This window comes from Olea europaea, unplaced genomic scaffold, assembly GCF_002742605.1.
Source record: "Olea europaea var. sylvestris unplaced genomic scaffold, O_europaea_v1 scaffold65, whole genome shotgun sequence".
NCBI classification, from domain to species: Eukaryota; Viridiplantae; Streptophyta; class Magnoliopsida; order Lamiales; family Oleaceae; genus Olea; species Olea europaea.
This window is the reverse complement of record NW_019264872.1, coordinates 965,522-984,520: the sequence shown is the minus strand read 5'-3', so window position 1 is coordinate 984,520 and position 18,999 is coordinate 965,522. Positions and strand designations below refer to the sequence as shown.

Here is an 18,999-nt window from a genome sequence, read left to right as displayed (position 1 = left end):
TACCTAGTTTGTGTGATTTGCAAGCTATTGCGTCAGTCCAAAGATTTACCTAGAGATGGCGACGGGCCGAGTCGAGCCGAAAATCAAGGTTCGAGCTTTTTGAAAATGGACTTTTTTTTTGCCCGAGTCGAGCCGAGCTAAAAAATATAGGCTCAGCCTGAGCTTTCGGCTCGAGCCAAAACGGGCCGAGCCAGCTCGTTTATTTCCCCCTCATTTTTTTCCTCCTTCGAAAGGCAGCAAACTGGCTTTTCTAAGGCAACGGCTTGATGCCTTTTAACGTCTCTTTATTTTTTTTTGGAGTCGGCTCGGGTCGAGGCTCATTTTGACTGAGTCTAGAACCTTTTTGCCATCTCTAGATTTACCCGGTGCGCTCCCGAAAGGTAGCAATTACGAGTTGTCCCATCATCAACAAAGAATAATATATATACACATATATATACATACTAAGAACACACTACATGTTGTGTACGTTTTTGCTATGAGGTAAAATGATTATTTAGTACAAGTGACGTATCAAAACATAAAATTACTTTCAGATCCAAGATAACATCAAGTGGATTAAAAAAAAGCATAGGAAATTTTAAGCACATAAAATAGGGGACAAAAGTATAAACAATCATATGGTGCCCCATAAACTTTCAAAAGCAAACCAACGCACTAAATAAGAATCTCCTCCCACTCTTGATGAATTATGGGAGGGAATGTCAGTTACTTTTGGGGAAAGCTCAGAGGAAAAAGAGAACTATGATTGTGTATTTACAGTTTAGGTACAAAATCTTGATGGCGTAGTCAAAGCATTAGCATTTTGCATTATTAGAAATCAAAAGAAAATAAATAAAAGCAGTTTCTAGTATAGAGAGTGTACTAAATCATTGAGGCCCTCCATAACCCATTCCCTCCATTTTGCAAAATCTTGATTTCCCAATACATTTCACAGAAACATAACTGGACCCCACCTTCGGACCTCCATTAATTTCCGATGTTACACATTTGCTTTCGGCTTTTCTTGATCATGCAAAAAAAGAAAATAATATAAAGATATATGCAACAACATGACGAAGAATTCAAGTATCATTCCAGGCAGCAAAAGCTGGCAACTGAGCAATTGAAAGTGGAAGAGGCCTCAGTTGGGTAGTAGCGTGCATCCAGGTATTATCGTAAGTCGAGGCAGAGGCGGAGGGGCCATCGTACTTGGTGGTGAGGGTAGTAGGCTTTGCAAAGAGGATGGAAGCACCTGTTTTATCTGGACTTGCTTCCCTTGAGCTGCTCAAGCTGGTAACCAAAGATGATGGGTTCGAAAAGTGTTGTGTTCCAGGATTGATAGGTTCCTCCGTAACCGGCTCGTTGATATTAGACGCGTCGATTCCAATCAGATCCTGCAGCCCTACTGAGAAAGAAGGGTTTTGATAATTTCCTGAATGCATTCTTTTCTCATTCACTAATTCCAAAGAATCATTTTGTTGATGACTGGAGGATTGGTATAGCACCATTTTCCAATCAGGTACATTCTCCAGTCGAGCAAATCCCTCCGGTTTCTGTGCTAATGTGCTGTACTCAATGGCCTCAGGCTGCGGCTCCCTCTCTTTATTTCGCCTTGCTAGCTCCCCAGTAGGCAGCGTACTGCTCGCAATAATTTTCTCTACGTCATATCTCGATATATCAAAGTTTGTCACAGCATTTACACCCCGGAACTTGATTGCAGCAATATCGTAAGCTTCAGCTGCTTCCTCTTGAGTACCTAAAGTTAAAGAAAAAAAATGATATAGCCAAAACCTCATTTAGTACACAATATTACACCGTTCTAACAGGCCTGCTCTCGTCCCCGGAATATTATAAAAAATTTCTACTAGAAGTGGAAAGAAAACCTTACGTATGGTTCTCTAATTAAAAATCATAAAGTTTGATCAAGAATTTAGCTAAAAATGACTTGTAGCTATCTTTATCATTTTGTCTCAAGGAGCAGCAGCCTTATAAAAGTTCATTCCCACTAAAAATCAACCATCAGTCAAAAGGTGTGTGTGAACAGCCTTATAAAAAAGCATGCTACAATTTGCAGACAACTTTAATAAATGATGCAACACATACTGAAACTGTAAGACAATAAAAGTCCATTGATGAGAACTTACTGAAAGTTCCAAGATAGAGGTCCTTGTTCCCGGCGACCCGGCCAATCCGAGCTTGCCATCGCCCGTGCTGATGATGCCTGTAAGCGTAAAACCCGACTTTTAAGGCTATGCAACTTGAAACTCGTAAAAGGCTCTTAATATTATGAATAATACAATATTATCTAGCGAAAGGTATATTCAGTTGAACCTCGTTACTCCTCTGTACATTGAAGCTCCCCTTGAAAATCCACTGCTCTTCCTGGAAAACAAAAGCTGTAAATGAGAATTCTACGCGAAAAATATTAGGAGTTAAAACCCATTAGCCAGATTTTCTTATTTTTCGATTAATAAACCTTCTCAAGTGTGCGACATATTCCTGTCTACTCATGTTCTTCATCCCCTCAAGCTCTTGCCTGTAGTTCTCCAACTGCAAAATAGTAATGACACTGTAATTTTGTTGGCTGAGAACATCAAAAGAAAACTAAACCGACCCGAGGTAAAAAAATAATACATACAGAGAAATTAATATGAGTCGTGGGTCCCCAGTACTTAAGGGCAGCAAGATCATATGCTCTTGCAGCCTTCTCTTCCATATCATAACCACCTAGAATGAGATTTTTACAAGTTTTTAATTCATAATCTACACTAAATAGGTTCACATTTCAGAAAACAATAATCTTACCCAGATAAACTGAGATTTATATGATTTGATGGAAACAGCATATGATCCAGAACAATAATGGAACATGTCAAGAAAAATCAAACCAAAAGTTAGACAATCAAATGGAGCTAGAACTCATAATACGTCCAAAAGAATATTATAGAGTGTATCCATTATTCTTGGCTAACCTTGCCTCCCTTTTCTAGTCTGCCCCTCCTTCTTGCAACTGTTATCCCACAGATGAGCTTCATACCTTCCAGTCCACCTATGCCTAAAAAAAATAATACAAAAATGTCCCATCAAATCAAGGAGAAAACAGGCCAAAAGACCATGAAAATTTTGTAAACCACCCAACCAAAATGGGCTGTAAACAATACTGAAGATCTTGTCTAGTCTAGCAAGAAAATTGTGCAAGTAATGATACAGTGGAAACTAGAGAGAGTGGACTAACCTAGTTACACCTCTATACTGAGATGTTCTTTGACCAAATGTGTCAATAGATTTCCGATGAACAGTTTGCTTTTGCGCAACTTTTTCAGATCCCCTCTTCTTGGTTCCCAAGGCTATACAGTGAGACTCAGTGGGTGAGATTTGTCTTGAAGCAGTGACACAACTAGACTGAGAATTAGGACTCATGGACAAGCTCAAAGACTGCAAATCCCCACAAGTTTTAGAGCCTGAAGCACCTCTATCTTCAACCATACAACCATTTACCTGCTGCTCTAAGGGATGGTGATCCACCCATGTTTTCAGACGTTGAATTTCATCTTCAGTTGTCGAAGGAACATGTGTGTTACAGTCTACAAGTTGAGTTTCCTTAGGTTGTTCCTCGTCTACTCTCTGGTACATACCATTGTACTGTAGTTCAGAATAATACTGATGGTTGTGCTGCTGCCTAATGGACTCTTGGTTGTAGAATATGCTGTCTAGGCTTAAAGCCATTGTTTCTCCATGACTAGCCATTGTTGCACCACCCAAGAAGTCTTCCAGTTTAGGAGAGGAGTTTGGCGCCATAGCTACATGAACGAATCACAAATGTGAGTTAAAGATTCAATATTAAGTTAAAAAGAAAATGAATAAAAATGGATGGCATAATAAGAACCTAACTAACCTTGTGCGTGTGATCTAGAGAATGCTTCCATAATGCAAAGTGAACCATCAGATTTAAGAGGCATTACTGACAAAGGAGAGTGAAAACCACCCATTTCACCTACTCCGTAACAGATTGTCGAAGTATTTAAGTGAAGAGGTGAAAGATAGAAGTTGCTTGATGGAACTGCAGTGGTAGCAGGAGGAGCATCAGTGTTATGATTGAACTGATGATGAGGATGAGGGTCTGAAGAAGAGCCCTCCATATTCATGGGTGAGAGAGTAAAACCCAACCAGTTATTGTCATTGCTTCCATTGCTATTATCATTCATGGACTTCATCTTCTACAGATTCAATTTTTTTCTCTCTCTCCCCCCTCTCTTTTGTTGCCTGTTCTCAGGGCAGGTCAATCGTTGAGAGCAAAAAAAGTAATTATTTCTCTAATATGATTCTTCATCTGAAAAACTTAAATCTTCTTTTATAGTTTTGTTGCAGAAATTTCACAAGAACAAGAAAGGCATTGGCCAACAAGAAAACTCTTCTCTCCCTTCAAGAGAACAATACAGGTCCTTTTAAATTAAACAAAAAGAACGAATTTTCAGAAACAAATGCTGGGAAATGGGTAGCAGTCCATGGGGATCTGTGTACATCCATATCTTTGGAGTATCTAGGAAGGAGGAGCCTTTTGCTAATTTTTTTCTTGTATAATTTCCTTGCCCAACTCTTGGAACCCTACCTTAAACCCAGAAAAGATGACATGAAGCCAATACCCCAAATGCACTTGTATATATAAAAAATACTATGCAATTATGGTAAGAGGAACCTGACCAGTTAAAATAAAAATAACCCAGTGGCAAAGTGTGCATTGTTTTTCGACTTTTTTTTCTTTTCTTTTGTCTCTTTCTTTTTTTCATTGTCGGTTTAGGCTAAAGCTCACTGAAAAAAAATCCAAAAAAGTTTCTTATAAGTGCTACAGTTATTAATAGATATATCTTGATTAAATTTTGTACATGCATCTTATAAGTTTATTCAAAAAATATTACAATTTTTTAGTTCATTTTTCTTTCAATTTCTTTTGTGGGTTTTCTCTTTTTTTTTCTTTTTTTTTTTTTTCAAAAACTCGTTTTGAAACATACATTTTTTCTTAAAATATTTTACATATAAACTGAAATTTTTTTCTTTATTTTAATCACACGTACTTCAAAAAATAACTATTCCAAATATATTTTTTTATCATAAGTGGCTCAAACAGGATATTTCTTAATTAAGTTGCTCATTAATAAGCATCTTATAAGTTTCGGCAAACATGATACAATTATTTTGTGAATCTAGTGGAGATATATAGAACCAATGGGAAAAGAGGGTAGTCAGAGATAAATACCAAACAAGATTGCTTTTAATTTTTACAGTCAGAGGCTCGGATAGATTTGACGGGCAGAGACATCTGCATTCCAGTCACTTCATGCAATACAGCTTTTCTGTACAATATATCCAGCTGCATATCTCTCTCTCTCTCTCTCTCTCTCTAGGTCCATTTTCAACGTTTGGCACTGAGATACCAGCTAAATTCCATTTTTCAATCGGTTTTCGCTCAATTTGGTCAAATTTATATTAAAATTTGATGAAAATAATCGTTAATTTTTAATTATATTTAAAATAATAGTTCTTAAAGTTTTGATATTATTTTAATCACACATTATTCAATAAAATAATATTACGCGTAAATCTAAATTTTTTTATTTTTTAACCACACATTTTTATCAATACAATATTTAAAAATACATTCTTATTAAAATAATATGGCTTAAACAAGGGCTTAGATCTTATTTGGATTTAATTAAAATATCTTTATAATTTGAAGTTACATATTAACTTCAAGAATAAATCAGGGGCAAGCCCCCCTCGAATAGGGGGAGCCATGTGGCGCCCCTGTCCCCAACCCGGGACAGGGAGCAGGGCTCTAACTTCAATCAAGAATTCACAATTTACTTTTGATTGCCATGAAAAATATCACCTAAAAAAAATATTTTTAATCTTTTGTGGAAAATAAAAATCACTTCTACCCAAGGAAAATGTTTTCCTTAAAATTAGGCATATTTTAAAAAGTTGGAAAATGTTTTTCATAAAAAAAATAGCAATCAAATATTCTAAGTAAGAATTTGGGTGAAAAACTAATATTTTTCATAGAAAATAAATGTAATCAAACACACCCTTAGTAGAATATAATTTTATTTATTTATTATAAAAAATAGCACTTTTAGAGTATATATTTTTAATTGTGATGACTCTTAAAATGAAAAAGTTATTTTTAAAGGTGAGTTCTGGAAAAAAAAAGTCATATAATTCAATAAAATTTCCGGAGTAACGTTTTATCATAATATATATGTCCCAAGTTTATACATTATCGTATTATTTTCTTGGTTCAAGATATGCTTTGTGTTTAAGCTATCTACTATCGTATTTGTAAGCATGGAATGTGAACAAGCTAGAGTAATACGGTGGATTAAGCTCCTGTGTGGTCCCCCACTAAATTAATTTTTATTTTTCTCACCCATTCTCTAAAAAAAAATATTATTCTACCCATTAAAAATTTGAAATAATGAATGCCAAACGGGGCTAAGATATACATAAAAATTGAGTTCTGTTAGAGAATTTATGGTTAAATTTAAAAAAAAAAAACTATAGATCACATAAAGAATTAGTTTATTGAGATAATGTGTTACTGGAAATGAATTTTAAACAATTTTATCAAACAAGCTAAATTATCTTTCATAAAAGTTTAAATTGGCAAGAACGATGATTGTGTTTGGCGTAAATTAAAATTAAATTTTTTTAGTAGATTATGATAGAAATTTTTTAAAAGTGTGGTCGAAAAACTGTGAGATCAATGAAAAATATGATTAATATTGATTATTTGACTTTAATTTAGATTAAAACTGATTTTAATCCAAATCCCAAAAATAAGTGTTGATAAAATCTAGGCTGTTAATTTTTAATGATTTAAAAATCTATTTTGATTTAATTGGTATAAATATTACTTTGTCAATCAATTTTGTATATATAACTTAACACTAAAAACTTACTTGCATTTTCTAAGGCTAATAGTGTTGTAGTCAACACCTCTTTACGACAAAAAGTGGGAGTGGGCCTCTATATGCTCCCAATATTCCAGAAATGATGAGAAAGGGCCCTATAAAATAGCAATGCATTTGGTGAAACATGTTTTTTTATTCAACACCTTTACAATATTTTACAATAAATCAACTAAATGATCAAACGACCCCTTTATATAATTTATTACATGAAAACAATTATATAGCAATACTATTCCAAAAAATAATGGGTTTTGTATTGCTGTTGCTGAGAGTGATGCTCCAAGGGTTATCCAATATTTCCACTCGAATTTTAGTTTAGTTCCATATGCTTCGCTTCTTTAAGATATTGTAGAGTTTCTTGGAGATATCGTTTTGCTCGCAATTAGCTTTGCCTCTTTTGCTATTTCAGTCCCTATGTGAATTGTATTTCTATTTTTCTCTCACCAGTTGTATTTAGGAATAGTGATTTTTTTGGAAAATATGAATAAAAAATAAGTAAAAATTTTGAACTCACGTGTAATATTATTTTATTGAAAAATGTGTGTTTGAAAAAGAGAAAAAAGTAAAAATGCATTTTGGAAGAAAATGAAGCTCATAACAAGAAGGGCTTACTGTTGGTTAACAAAAGATATTTAGGACCCGTTTGATTGGTTTCAATTCTATGGAAAATGTCACATCCAAGGAATTCGTTTTCTACTTTGGCTATTTGATACGAAAGTGGAAATGGAATTCGAATTCCTAGGTACAAACACTTAAAGCATGTCTTTGGCCAATTGAGTGGAAAATGCATTCCTATGATTTTGATGGGTTTTTCTTTTCTAACTTATATGAAATTTGTTTGTCTTTTTCACCCTTACAATCAAAAAGGATCTTAGATATAGCAGTGTGTTATGTGTAAGTTAGTGGTGGTGCTATTCCTTCCGGGCTTTCTGCAAGAGTGTGTCTTTTTCTGGTAGCCAATAAATGAAGGGTTTTTGCCAAATATTATTATCATAAAAACTATTAAAAATATTTTTAAAAAAAAAAGTGAATAAAATGAAAACATGTATCCCATTCTTTATTCGAAAACAAATAATTTTCATGAATCCTGCAATCAAAGAATTATAAGAAGAGGCAGACGTTTGATGATATACAAGTAATTATGATGGATCCTTTATTCGTGCGGGCGTTGCATGCAGAAGTGGATTCATGGAGACAGATTTTCAAATGTGAATGATTTGGTTTGAATCTTTGATAGTAAGAAAGGCTTTAGTTTTGGGGGGAAGGAATTGCTCTTTTGATTATATAGTAATGATGAGTGAATCCACCAAAGCACTCCCACACAAATAATGCCTTTCCTTGTCAGATTAAATCATGCATAGATGCCACGATAAAGAGGCCACTTCCACTCTTAATTAACATATCGGATCCTATTTATTTTGTCACGACGCATTTAATCATTAATCTTTCACTTTCGTTGCTCTCATATTTTGACAGAGACGATAACCTAATTTTACTTGCCAATGGTTGGTAATTGGCTAGTATTTTCCAGTAGGTTTACTGATTTCGAGTTAATATTAAGGATAGAAATGAGGTCGAATGCTTATGCCCTTGAACGGTTTGGATTCAATTTTAACTAAGCTCAAGCTTGAGTTTGACCTAGCAAGCTGAACTCAAGCTCCGATGGCTAGTTCATGAGTTTCACGAGCCGACTTTTAACAAGGCGAGACAAAGTTAGTAATTACAATCCACACCCCCCACCCCCATAAGAGATTTTTGGGAGGCAGGGTGGGAATTGAAAAAATATTGGGGCATTGAAATCAATATCTTGATTTGTTCGCAGTATCCTTGTTTAGAGAATTTATTTGGAAGCTAGAAAATATAAAGATGAATAACATATATAAAAATTTACGTGAAAAACTCTCAAAATCGGAGAAAAATCATAAGTTTCCAAAGACACAGACTTTCAACATATGAAAATTTTGTAAAATTGTATTGAATCTCTCACATACCCCAAATTCTCGAACATGCCCCCAAAATCGAATCGAGTGAGCCTACAAAATATCATCAAGTCTCACATGAATATAGTACATGCATGACCATCTTAAACTTTCGATAAATAAAATACGATATGACACAAAAGGAGAGTCCTGTTATTTCTATTCGATGCGAAATTCATAATAGTCTAAGTACAAATAAAGAAATAGAACATATATTTGGTTCTAGACAAGCACTATCCTATCTTTATTGTATAATACTAAATCAAAATTCTAACAATCTCGACATTGACTTTAAATTGTACAAGGTCTTCCATTGATAATTCTTCCATGTTGCCTCCAAATCTGAAAAATATACCTCCAACACAGACCCATTTCTTACTCCCTCTTTGGATATTTCGAAAAAGATTCTTTATAATTCATAAAATAAAGAATTACCATACTCCACTGCAAGCACTTAGAATTATCAAATTCTATGAAATTTATTGGCACATGTCAAACAAACTAACAGAAAATTTAAGGTGCAACCCTCATGTTTAGCTTTCCTGAAAGTTCATCCGACTTCAATATATATTCCACAACAAAATCTTCATCAATGGCAAATCATTTGCTGTATAATAAGAATTATTCTAGATGTACTTTCTTGTTTACATTATGGATGACATTCTTTTTATGTGTCAAAATCTGACCAGTGATGTGAAAGGGAGTTGAAAAAATCAAAGGCCATTACGAGTGCCATGTAAAATGATGTCAAAGTTAAGCTTGGTATAATAATTGTGGATTCGCGGACAACAATTCATCATGTATCATGACAACTTACTAGCTAAAATCATTCCATAAGGATAAGTTTGTCTTTCATGGAGAAAAGAGACACATTTTTTCTATATCTCTATTTATTAACTCGAGCAATAGCCAAACATGATCTACCTCTCAGACATTTTTTCTTAAGGTGTCTAGAGTGTCCAAGATTGCCAAATAGGGATTCACATATTTTTCTCTGGACATATGTTTTTTTTTTTCTCCATCATTCTAAACTACATGACGCTTTGATACCATTTATTAAGGAATTGAGGCAAACTGATCCTTGCTCTAAGAATTTATTTAGAAACTAAAAATAAAGGTTGAGAAAAAAATAAAGATTTACATAAAAATTTCTTAAATCGAGAAAAGTCACGGGATACCATAAACAGAGACTTTTACTATATGAAAAATTTGTACAACCAAATAGAATTTCTTATATATTAACTCTCAAGGATGCACCAAATTTTGAATGAGTGAGATTATATAGAAACAACAAATCTCTCACCAGTATAATACTGAGGGGAAGATTCTATTTACTGGGACACAATAGGAAAGCTTTTTTATTTCTACCATTACTAATAAGAAACAAATAGCATATTCATTTGAGATAGCTAATTACACTACCATTTTAATTGAAACCCAATTTGGAATCACTCATGTTAGTCAAATTCTTAATTTAAATGAATACTTTTCTCGGTAGTCACGTGACCCTTCTTCTCTTGATGAAAGATGTAAATATAATAATTGTATTAACAAGTGTTAAAACACCGATTGAAATCATATGAAGTATAGAAGTATATCTTTATCTTCTATTGAGTCTTACAATATTTATTATATTGTATTTAAATCTCATTGTCACTATCGATAACAACAAAATTTACTAACAATTCAAATGGTGAGCAAACAGTTGAAAAGAACAAGAAAAATAATAATAAACATCCACAGATCAAATCAAATTAAAGTCAAAATAATTAATTAAAACTAAAAATATCATAATAAGGTTTCATATCATTCTAATAATTTATAAAACTAGCCTAGCAATATTGGAATTACATGAAATCATGTTAAATGTATAACACCATCCAAAATTGTGAATTAATGAATAGATGAAGATGAATATTAATGTTCTTGAATTTCTTCAAAGTAATCTCGATAAATCTTAAATAATTCTTTTTCTTTTTTGCTCATAAATTCCATATTTAATCTTTAATTGATGAGTTATTGAACTTCTCCTTTGAAATTTTCTCACAATGTATGATTTTGCCCCTATTTTACGATGAAAATTGATGGAATACTGTAGTATGAGAGGTGTTTAACAGGCATTTTACTATTAAGTATTTGTAGGAGTGGAAAATTTACTAAAAATCATGTTCCTATTGGTTTCAAAAAGGTCCCAATCGAATAAGGAAAGTTTCTTTTGTATATGCATATTTTTCTCTACACAACAATCAGTATTTTGGTAATAAATTTCTCTCACAATATTCGTTTGAGATAATTCAAAGTATGTGGGAAATCGACGTGAGAAATCTAACTCAAAGGTTTATAACTTTGCTAGAAGTAGAATGTTTCTAATTCGGAATTTTATTATGCCAGAAATGGGTCTCAATTTTTGGCTAAAAATTTAGATAATTTGTGTGATTAGAAATTGATTTTGATCATATTCCATTCCTTTTTAATTTCTAATTCTATCAAATTGTCTTCTAGCAATCTTGAAAGTGTCATCTTGTGGTCTGAATTAACTATTGAATATTTGCAATTTGATTTTCAAACTTTGGACTTCTTCCTTTTTTGTCGTTTTTTGGCTTCTTTCTTTTAATTTCACTTCTAATCATCAAGTTATACATAATAAATGAAATATACAATTTATTAGACTATATTTGATTAAAAACCATCATATATCGCTATTTTAGACCCCAAATTAAAGTATAAAATGCACTAATCAAACATTCAAAAACTTAAACATTAATTTGTCCTTAAACAAAACAATAACCAAAATAACAACAAACACGTAAGCATGCAAAAATATTTGGTTAGACGGTCTAACTTTTTTACTTCAGGATTTGAAGTTATCGTATTAAATCTACAAACCATTTCAAAGTCACAACAACAAAACAATATCCACTCTTTTGATGCAAAATCGCCATGAGTGTAAAGAACTAAGTAGACAATCATGAATTTACAAGTTACTTCAATTTCTAACCCTCTGTGGTCAAATATATCATTTCACCTCTCATATGATTCACATACCACCAACTTATTCTTTTTACTCTTTCTTAGTGTGTACTTTAATGTTGAATTTTTCATTACTATCATCACCTTCGCTAGTTCAGTGGACTCTACTAATTGTAAGTCAACATATCAATAAATAAGGATTCTCCAATTCTATGATTGCTTTGACCTAGGACTAGGCAAGTAATCCCTCATCAAAAGTCAAGCCTTCTCAAATAAATGTCCGGGGCTTAATCAAGGCATTTAGTGCGTCTTTTGTTTCATGCACCTATTTTTTTTTCTTTTTGCAAACTCTCTCCCTCAAACTTTCCATATGACCCATGTAATGAGGTTTTGACCCCTTGACTCCCGAATTAGATGACTTTAGGGAATCGGGTTACAAATATCCTAGCAGGCTTAATAACTCGAGTCATGAAAGTTACGAAGAGGTGTCTTCTATATATTTTTCTACCCTGATTAGTGTAATGCCTCTTATTAAACACCTATCTAATGGAACCAACCTCTAACTTAAAACTTTTTCTCAATTTTATCCTATTAATCTAAAACAATCCACACATAAATTTTCACACATGAAATTCCATTTCAAATCCGTATCTTCCTACAGCCGTAAAATCACCCCTAAACTATGCTAATTTTGGTCTTAAGAATAAAGAATTTAGTGTGTTTTGGGTATAGCATTTATATGTTCGATTAAATCTACTTATCAAACATATGAATCAATTCATTTCATCATAATGTCAAACTCAATTTCAGTACGCATATAATATCAAGTTTTGTAGGGTTAAGCATCAATCAATCTAGCATACAACCCATCCTCCGTTTATAAATCAATGCCAAATCTTAAATATAATCATCATTGTCGACAAGGTTATCTAATTCACAAAAGCACACAACCTAAAACAAGAATGTGTGTGTGTTTGAAATTTTTCAATTTTGTTTTGTATTTTTTTAATTATGTACTAAAGTAATAACGAAACACAAACACTCAAAAGTACATGAAATGTAAAAATTCAAAGTTTTTTCTACCCCCAAACTTAAAATCGACGTTGTCCTCAATATCATAAAGTATAATTAAGAATATAAGAGGATGGGGAAGAAGAAGGAGAATATATTCCTCGAATTTTGCTATGAAATGTGGGAGGAGCTATTTGTCAATTTATCTCAACTTGTACTTTACTAAGCTCCTTCCATGTGAATATCCATGGTACCTATCAAGAGGAAAAAACAATGAAAAGAATACAAACTCCTTTTGACTCAATTAATGTTTTCCTTTAATTACACTAAGTGTGAATGATAAAAATAACCCTCAAATTGAATTTTAACGTGTCTAGAACTAATGCAACCTATAAATCAAGTATACCACTGCATGAAATGCAAAATGAAAAGCAAAATAAATAAAAGGGTTAGGAATGAGGTTACCTCTCAACAAGCACTTAATTTATAGTCTTTAGCTAAGCTTTGTGAAAGAATTGATCATGGTAATTCACGCTGGAGTCTTGCAGTCTTACATTCCTTGCAAATTTCCAGCCTTACATCCTCTTTTTGCCCTCAATACTTTGAGCTCTCCATTCTCCTTTCGAGTAAGGCTTTTTAGACGTTTAGACTTTGTTTAATTTCTTCAGCAACATATTTGGCATCCTCTAAGACTAATGGTTGCTTAGGTGGACTATATAGTTTAAAGATCTCATGTGCACCCTCCACCCTCACAATCAACTCATCCTTCTCCATGTTAATCAAAATTTGACTTGTCTAAAAATGGCCAACCTAAGATTGTTGACATATCTTGGTCATTTTCAAGGTCCATAACAAGGAAATTCGTCGAGAATGCCAGCTTTCCAACCTTAATGAGCACATTCTCAACCTTTTTCGCATGGGTATCTGATGCTCATATCTGCTAGCTACAGCGTGACATTAAATCCTTTGACTTTCCCAATTCCTAGTTTCCTGAAAGTAAATAAAGACGTTAAGTTTACACTTGCACCTATATCAAATAAAGTATTAAAATGAAATAATTTGCCTAGTGAAATAGGTAAAGTGAAACTTCTTGTACTGCTCTCCACAGTCAATACCACTTCTTCCCAATCTGAAGCTTTCTTTTCTAAGATGTCATGTTTTTTCTAGAAATTTGCATATATCAGGATTTGTCTGATTACATTGATGAATGGGATATTGATGTGGAGCTTTTTCATTATATCCAGGAACTTCTCAAATTGTTCATGGAACTATCTCTTTTGCAGTGTTTGTGGAAAAATAGTAGTGGTGGCACGAAATCTTTGGTAGGAGCAATTTTCTTAACCTTTGGATCCTCTGATACTCTTTATGTCTCTACTTCTTTGTTTTGCTCAAATTCCTCCAATTGCTCCTTAACCTTGGTATGTACCTTTTCTTTTAAAGCAACTGGTCTCTTCACATTAATCTTTGGCCATTGAACTCCACTACGGGTAGTTATTGCCTTAATTTGCTCTTCCTCCATAACCTTTACTGCCATTACCTGCTATTTGAAATTTGTCTTAGCATCACTAGGCAATGCTCCTGGTAATCTCTCTGAAAGTGCTTTTACTACTTGTCTTATCTGATTTTCCAAGTTTTTTATGGCAGTTCCCTGAACTTGCTAAGTTTTATTTGTTCTTTACATTGATTTAGTAACAAGATCTTCTAGTGAAAATTTATTTTCAATATGCTGAAAACTTGGTGGTGCAATCTACTGTGGTGCAATCTGAGCTCTCTGATTGTTGCTTCATTGGAAACCTAGGGTGATTCCTCTAACTTGGGTAGTAAGTGTTGATTTTGATTGTATTGTTGTGTTTAAAAATTATGAGCATAATTTACATCCTCTACTAACTGAGCAAAAGGACCACCTATGGTGCCTTTCGCATTCTTGTAATTCTCTCCACAATGCTTGCATTTCGATTCAACTGTTCGAATTGTACTCATTTGTTTCATCTTTTGTGCTAATGTTGTTAACTGGGCTAATATTGCTGTAAAAAAATCAACTTTATATATTCCAGCAACCTTATTTCCACTCGCACTTTCAATAGGCCAAAATGCACTAGCTAAATGCCAAGTTCTCCATGATTTAATAGACTGACCCGTGATTCTTTTTGTGATAGAATCATCACATGTAGAGTCTATATTAGCCTTATTCGATTCAAACTAATGTAAGTTATTGCACATGGAGCCACTTCTGTAATCCATGTTATGGGCACTGATGGAGACTCTTGTATTGCTCACAAGCCTCTGAATAACATTCGAAATTCAATTATTAGAATGTAGCTTATCTCATCCCGCAACTTTGCAATCATCTTTAATGGAAAATATTTGTTTAGAAACTTCCGACTCAAGCCGTTCAGAGAAACAATGCTTTGAGGTGGGAAAATATCTAACCATTCTCTTGTTGAGTCTTTCAATGTGTATGGGAAGAGCCTTAGTCTGATTACTTCACTAAACACCCCTGTATACTTGATAGTTGCACACATGTTTAGAAAATCCTAATATATTAGGGTTGGTGTTCCCAGTAGCTCTCTCAAAGAACTACATAGCATACCGGAACATGTTTATAACATTCGTCCTCAAATGGAACTTCGCCTAGCCAAAAGTCGAATAAACAATACTAGATTGGCTTTATGCAAAAGTGGAACCATATATTTCGCCCATGAGCCTAGCATTCTCATCCATTGAAACTATGTTTGGAGGTACTGCCCCCAAATTTGCCTTGATGGCAATAGGATTCAAGTTACTCTCTGCCATGAGATTCTCTTTCTATTTTTGCTGTGCTTTCAACTGTTTACTTCTTCGAAACCTAAATGTGCATTGGATCTTCAGATCAAATTGAGAAAGATTACAGGTCTTGAACATTGCATACAAAGTGCTAAAAAAAGTAAGCAAGAAGCACTATAAAAATTTTCTAATTAAATAAACTAACTAATAAAGCAATAAAATTTAGATTAAAACAAAAATTAATTAAAACTTAACAATTATTATAGTCCCTGACAATGACGCCAAAAACTTTGATCCTTTGAAAACCTAAAAGTGCGCGGGATCATGATCAAATAATATAATGATAAATAGAGTGTCGAACCCACGAGAACTATATGTTTGACCGAGTTAAAGTTAATTGTACTTTAATCAAATAACAAATAAATTGTTGTGATTTTTCTATATTAATCCCTAAATTATCAATTAAACTAGTGAAAGTTAATAAATTTATTTTTCAAATATGTGAGATGCATTGCTAAAATATCGAATCTCCTTATTATTTCATTTTTAGTGTAACAATTAAACTGATAATTTGAAATCATTCATGTTAGTCAATGTTCCTAATTTAATTAAAAGCTTATTTCGATGGCGATCAAACATATTCCCTTCATGTGACCCTTTTATCTCTTGATGAAATATGTAAACATGATAAATGCATCAAAAAGTGCTAGAATACATATTGAAACCACAACATAGAGGTATATCTCCATTCTTTTATCGAACCTTGCAATGTTTTATTATATTGTATTTAAACCATATTGTCTCTTTAAATTACAATAAAATACACTAACAATTAATGAATGAAAGAAGATGAATCTTGAGGTTCTTGAATTTCTTCAAGGTAATCTTGATAAATTTTCATTAATTCTTTTGCTTCTTTGCCCACAAATCTCAAGTTTAATCTCCAATTAATGAGTTCTTAACCTTCCCATTTGAAATCTTCTCACAATATATGATTTTGCCCCTCTTTTTAAGGTGACAATTAATGGAATATTGTAGTATGAGATGTTTATGAAAGGTCTTTAATATGTATTCTACTATTATCTAATTTGTAGGAGTAGAATATTGGTTGAAAGTCAAGTCCAAAGTGGTTTCCAAAAAAAATCCAATCAAATAAGAAAAATTGCCTTCATACGTGCACGTTTTTATCTCTACATAGTAGTCAGTATCGTCTTGTGGTCCCTAAAGTAATTAGTATTTTGATCATGACTTTCTCTCCGATATCCAATTTAGAAAATTCAAAGTACGTTGAAAAAATAACTCAAAGGGCTACAAAATTATTAGATATAGAATTTTTCCATTTCAAATTTTTACTATGCCAAAAATGAATCTTTGCTAAAAATTTGAAATATAACTTGTGCTATTGGAAATTTATTTTGATAATATTTTAATCATATTTTCCCATTTGAAATCTTCTCACAATATATGATTTTGCCCCTCTTTTTAAGGTGACAATTAATGGAATATTGTAGTATGAGATGTATATGAAAGGTCTTTAATATGTATTCTACTATTATCTAATTTGTAGGAGTAGAATATTGGTTGAAAGTCAAGTCCAAAGTGGTTTCCAAAAAAAATCCAATCAAATAAGAAAAATTGCCTTCATACGTGCACGTTTTTATCTCTACATAGTAGTCAGTATCGTCTTGTGGTCCCTAAAGTAATTAGTATTTTGATCATGACTTTCTCTCCGATATCCAATTTAGAAAATTCAAAGTACGTTGAAAAAATAACTCAAAGGGCTACAAAATTATTAGATATAGAATTTTTCCATTTCAAATTTTTACTATGCCAAAAATGAATCTTTGCTAAAAATTTGAAATATAACTTGTGCTATTGGAAATTTATTTTGATAATATTTTAATCATATTCCATTTCTTTTTTACTTCTAATTTTATTCTTCAAAGTATCATCTTGTGGTCCGAAATCAACTATTGAATATTTACAACTTGATCCTCAAACTTTGTTCTTCATCCCTTTTCGCGTTTTTTCATTTCTTTCTTTCAATTTCATTTACAATCATCGAGTTTTACCTAATAAATGAAGTATACAATAAATTAGGCCATATTTGCTTAAAAGAACTATCAAATATCTCTATTTTAGACTCCGAATAAGTGTAAAAATCAAAGAGTAGTTACTCATTGCTGGACTAATTAGAATTAATAGAACTCTAATTGAAACCCAATATATAAGGAACATTAAAGGTTATATGATTCTCAAGGCTAGTCATTCACTATTTTTTTTTTTTTTTGATATCTAGGTATCCACCTTACAGTGACTAAATCCTGGAGTCTACACCTTGGCCCCTCAAACTGCAAATAGATTAAACCGCAGGTTGTGCCCCAAACTGACCAGTGTTCAAGAGCCCCCCAACTGATCTGCCAAAGTGTCAAGCAAGTCATTTTCCATCTTTGCATCTTGCCTTCCAGTAGAGCTCCTGCCTTTCAGGATAAATCCTACTTTCCAGGAGAATATCTGTCTTCCAAGAGTTTTCTAGGAATTAAACTCATGACCTCTGATCTGTCAGCCTTGAAGCGCTCTCATTTTTGCCAGTTGGAATGTGCCATGGGGGGCTAGTCATTCACTATTGTACCTTAGTCCCCATCTGTGAGAGAAAGTCTATTGAAGTTCCGTGATAAGTTTGTGTAAGACCTCAAACCCCAATTGATTTATAGCCATGGATTCATGTATGTTTTCACTTCTATTGTATTCTAGACATGATACCCTTCGACATGCATGATATATTGAATCTAGAGTTTTATCAATCTATTTGTAAATTAAGATCAGCTTTGGAATATATATGTTCTTTTCAAGAAGAGAAGATTATGTCCAAAAATATTCCAAATAAACAGACAAATCAAATCAGCTTTAAGTTGATGTGTAAATCGTCGATGTCTTCGTTGAAATTCAAAATTATAAAGTGTTTAATAAGAGTCTGTTTGGGAGTGATTTTGAGAATTGGTTTTTTGACCGTTGAGAGAAAAGTGGGGTTCACCTGTGAGAGAAGAAGTCAAATATGACGGCTGGAATAGTAAAATAATGGTCCAAAAATCAATTTTTTAGATGAAAAAATTACTCCCAAATAGGGCCTAAATGAATATTACTAAGTTGCACGAAAACTTTTAAAATACTAGTATTTTCATTTCAGATACATTTAAAAAATGATTCTTCATGAACTCTCGAAAATGTTTCTAAAACTCTAAAAATAGTTTCCTAATTTATTAAATTTATAATTATCCTATAAATATTTGATGAATTCATACATACTGTAACAAGTTGCTTTCACA

At 32.9% G+C, this 18,999-nt stretch overlaps 1 protein-coding gene across 1 annotated transcript; it reads right to left on the bottom strand.

Annotated features, from left to right (window-relative positions):
• Positions 1–734: 734 nt before the first annotated feature.
• On the bottom strand, positions 735–4,633 carry LOC111390109 (AP2-like ethylene-responsive transcription factor ANT). Its single transcript, XM_023015104.1, has 9 exons — positions 3,878–4,633; positions 3,218–3,782; positions 2,955–3,037; positions 2,788–2,796; positions 2,621–2,709; positions 2,459–2,532; positions 2,314–2,364; positions 2,127–2,203; positions 735–1,738 (listed from the first exon to the last, which is right to left on the bottom strand). The coding sequence occupies exons 1-9, from the start codon at positions 4,194–4,196 to the stop codon at positions 1,065–1,067; spliced, it is 1,941 nt and encodes a 646-aa protein (XP_022870872.1). The 5' UTR covers positions 4,197–4,633; the 3' UTR covers positions 735–1,064.
• Positions 4,634–18,999: the final 14,366 nt, after the last annotated feature.